Genomic DNA, 4,197 nt, shown 5'->3' with positions numbered 1-4,197 from the left:
AAGGGCCATAACTCGCTCATACGAACTCGGAATTGAGCAAACTCGGCGGCGTTGGAAAGATCATTCCACAAGATTCACAACCATAACTGGAACTACTTCTAAATCATCCTGAGATGGAAGTTATGACTGCTCAAAGTTGGCCAAAAATCACTGATTTCCATACTTAGCCAAATTTTCCAGATTTTCAAATCCTTTCCAAAAAATGAAAAATTTCAAATTCTAAGCCTCTTCTTAGCTATTTCAAATTGTCGGATGTTACATGATGCATAAAATAAATACTTTACTTTCCAAAGTATAGGTTAAAAAGTTTCTGATTTTAGCACAAAAAAATTAATTTCTTTGACTGGTCAAAGAACATCTTAAAAAGTAGGTGACTGTCAATAATGTATGAAAAGAAAAACTAATAATGACAAAATTCCACATATTGATGGTGACTGTCAATAATGTAGTATCATATTTCTTCTCTTTTGAGTAATATTTAATATCTTCAATTAAATTCTATCCACTCCTTACATATCCATTTCTTAATCTTCCAAACTTTTCTTGTTCATCATTTTTGAGTATTAATTTGATGGCAGCTTATAGTGCTGTAATTTCTCTTCTTCAAACTCTTGTTGATCAATGAAATATTCGAGAACTCTTTCATGATCACACTGCCAAAACGCTCGATTCTCTTCATGCTACTGCTCAATATTTTCAACATGTCCTTGAAAATATTAAGCAAGAATAGAAGATTTGACCATGAAAAGATCAAATCTTTGGAGGAAAAAATAAGAGTTGCTGTTAGTTATGCAGAAGATGTTGTTGAGATGAAAATTTCTCAAATCATCAAAGGCTCAAGCTGGACATTTGGAATTTTACAACACCATGATTTGATACCACTTGTTGAAAAAATGGATACAACAAAGAAACAAGTGATGGACATTCTTTCTCATGATGCTGATCAAGTTCTGGAATTATCCGGCGATTCCTTGATTGCCACTTCTTCTACAAGTTATCCAATGATGAAAGATGATATTGTTTACGGACTTGATGATGACTTGGAGATCATAATTAATAGGTTGAAAGGATGAGTACGGGATCTAGACGTTGTCACAATATCAGGCATGGGTGGCATTGGTAAAACAACACTAGCTAAAACAGCTTATGATCATCTTACAATCAGGTATCATTTTGACATTCTTGCTTGGGTTACAATATCTCAAGAATTTAGCCATAGAAGTGTATTGTTAGAAGCTTTACATTGCATCTCAAAGTCAACAGTTAGTTTTCACACAAAAGATTATGATAAGATGGATGACAATGAGTTAGCTGACCTGGTGCAAAAGAACCTAAAGGGTCGAAGATACCTTATTGTTGTTGACGATATTTGGAGTACAGATGTTTGGGATAGTATAATAGGAATATTTCCTAATTACAACAATGGAAATCGAATCTTATTGACTACTAGGAAAAACGAGGTAGCAATGTATGCAAATACTTGTAGCCCTCATGAGATGAAGCTTTTGAGTTTAGAAAACGGTTGGAGGTTACTTTGTGATAAGGTGTTTGGACCAAACCATGATCATCCTCCTGAGTTAGAAGGAATTGGAAAGGAAATAGTAGAAAAATGCCAAGGACTACCCTTGACAATCTCAGTGATTGCGGGACATCTCTCTAAAGTGGCCAGGACATTAGAAAGTTGGAAGGATGTCGCCCAAACCTTAAGTGAAATAATTGCCAGTCAGTCAGATAAATACTTAGGAGTGCTCGGTTTGAGTTACCACCACTTGCCTAGTCGCCTTAAACCTTGCTTTCTTTCTATGAGTAGTTTCCCAGAGGATTTTCAGGTTGATACTCGGAGACTGATCCAATTATGGATCGCAGAAGGTTTTTGTAAGGATTTCCAAAAAATGGTAAAAGTTTGGAGGAAGTGGCAATTGATTATTTGGAGGACCTTATTAGCAGGAACTTGATACAAGCTAGAAAAAGGGGATTCAATGGTGATATAAAAGCATGTGGAATACATGATATACTGCGTGAGTTCTGTTTGATAGAAGCTGAAATGACAAAGCATATGCATGTTGAGAGAACTTACCCTACTCTTCCAACACAAAAGCATAATGTTCGTCGCTTCAGTTTTCAGACCAAATCTTGTTCAGTTGAGGATTTTTATAAGTTATTGACCCCTGTTGCCAGATCTATCTATTTATATTCTCTATGGAATCTACCTCTTGATCCCCGTATTAAGATTTTCTGGAGAATTCCCAGCTACCGCTGTGATCCTAATATAATACCTGAATTTTTCTCTCGTTTCAACCTTCTCAGGGTATTGGTCATTTTCAATAAAGTTTTAATGCTCTCATCATTTCCAGTTGTGATTACAAAGTTGTTTCATTTGAGATATCTCCAAGTTCCATTTCACCAGAATATTCCTGAATCAATCTCAGAGCTTCAGAATTTGCAAACTCTAATTTGTAGTGGTTATTCTCTCGAGTCTGTAAGTTTACCTGTGGAGATATGGACGATGCAGTACTTGAGGTATATACATCTACGGGCAGCCACTTCTTTACCCAGCCCTAGAAGAGAAAGTATTCTAAATAAGCATCTTGTGACAAGGATGCCAAATCTAGAGGAATTTTCTGGTCTTTCTTGCACCAGTTGTACAAATGAAGTCTTTTCTGGCATTCCCGATCTAAGGAGATTGATCATTCAAGCACCTTTATTCTTTGATGACTCTTTACCCAATGGACTCATGGATATGTCCATCTTGAGAAAACTCGAAACATTCAAGTGTTATTACTGGCAACATAGTTGGATCTCGTGTAACTCCATCAAGAGTTTTGTTTTTCCAACATCACTTAAGAGGTTGACTTTAACTAGGTGTTATCTTTTTCCTTGGGAAGACATATCATCAACTCTCATCATGTTGCCAAATCTTGAAGAGTTCAAACTTAAAGATTCTAAAGCTACAGATGATATATGGAGATTGAGTGATGAAGATAAGTTCAAAAGCTTGAAGTTGTTGTTACTAGATGTCCTAAATCTTAAGCATTGGGAATCTAGTAGTGATAACTTCCCAAATCTAAAACGCCTTGTTCTGAAGAATTGCACCGACCTGCAAGAAATTCCAGGAGATTTCGGGGAAATTGGTACTTTGGAATCAATTGAGTTACATGATTGCAGCACTACCACTGAGGATTCTGCAAGAGAGATTGTACAAGAACAAGAGGACATGGGAAATAATATTCTTAAGGTCTACATCCATAATAATTGCAGTAAGTTTTAAATCTCTCCAAAAAGTTCTTCGATTCTCTAATCTTTGTTAAATATTACTTCCTTGAAATTAAGATGATGACTTGTACTTTTTATCTTGCATATGCAGGGGAATGAAGCTTATTTTAAGGCACCATCTAATGTCATCTTCCAAATACAAAACCTTTTAGTTCATACTTCGAAAAGTAAAATCTTTCGTTGTTTCTATGTTCTGATCATTAATTTGGTTAAATTCATGTTTTAGGAATAAACATGTTTAATTCAATTTCACCTTCAGCCTGAGAGGTATGTTCTGTATCATATGACGGAGTGTTTCAGCAACGGAGAGTTAAGGTCTTGAGCAATCCTTAACTCTTAAACTAGCTCAATGTCCATTTCTTATCATGTATCAGAGCCAAACTCTTCTTAAATCATTGTTTACCTGATGATTTGGGCCCCATCTTATATTATCCACACTCCAGATGTCCAATCCTAGGCATGCCGAGGTGTTGAGTCCACACCATTTGCTTTCCACTCAAACACTCTTAGCACTTTTATGTCCAAGTGCTATCTGAAATTCATTGGCATACTTATGAGAGCAACTCCAAACTCACAATTGAAGAGGCACCACTTGCTATTTTTTCATATAGGTAAAGTTTTCTAGTGTCTTTGTGTCACGCCCCGAGCCTACACCCTGGGCGGGACCGGCACTCGGAGACCATCGCTGGCCCCAAGCGAACCCTTGGCCTGGCTTTCTTAACTCAGCGAAAATAACTTAATGCCATGCAAAGACATAAAACAACTTAACTGATGAAATCTGGCCCAAAAGGGCAACTCGAGTCTCAAATAGAATATTTACATATATACATAGATGAGAGACTCAATACTAACTGACTGACTGTCTATGAAGCCTCTAACATACTGAGATGGATGTTGGGACAGGCCCCGCAACATCCTAATAAC

General features: G+C 36.7%; 1 protein-coding gene across 1 annotated transcript; it reads left to right on the top strand.

Moving 5' to 3' along the window:
* The first annotated feature begins 893 nt into the window (after positions 1-893).
* LOC102605175 (putative late blight resistance protein homolog R1A-3) lies at positions 894-3,665 on the top strand. The gene is made up of 4 exons (XM_006346726.2): positions 894-1,060; positions 1,166-1,752; positions 1,881-3,257; positions 3,365-3,665. Exons 1-4 carry the CDS (start codon positions 894-896, stop codon positions 3,370-3,372), a joined length of 2,139 nt encoding a protein of 712 aa, XP_006346788.2. The 3' UTR covers positions 3,373-3,665.
* The last annotated feature ends 532 nt before the right edge of the window (positions 3,666-4,197 follow it).

Source organism: Solanum tuberosum, unplaced genomic scaffold (genome assembly GCF_000226075.1).
Source record: "Solanum tuberosum cultivar DM 1-3 516 R44 unplaced genomic scaffold, SolTub_3.0 scf00086, whole genome shotgun sequence".
NCBI lineage: Eukaryota > Viridiplantae > Streptophyta > Magnoliopsida > Solanales > Solanaceae > Solanum > Solanum tuberosum.
Note: the sequence above shows the minus strand (reverse complement) of the source record. Positions and strands in the feature narration are given on the sequence as shown.

What these genes read in the sequence shown, in the direction of transcription:
- LOC102605175 (XM_006346726.2), top strand. Translation starts at nt 894, where the DNA reads ATGGATACAACAAAGAAACAAGTGATGGACATTCTTTCTCATGATGCT. An exon ending in TTGGAGATCATAATTAATAG is followed by an intron (nt 1,061 to 1,165) that starts GTTGAAAGGATG and finishes TCTTACAATCAG; the next exon opens with GTATCATTTTGACATTCTTG. An exon ending in TAAATACTTAGGAGTGCTCG is followed by an intron (nt 1,753 to 1,880) that starts GTTTGAGTTACC and finishes GGTTTTTGTAAG; the next exon opens with GATTTCCAAAAAATGGTAAA.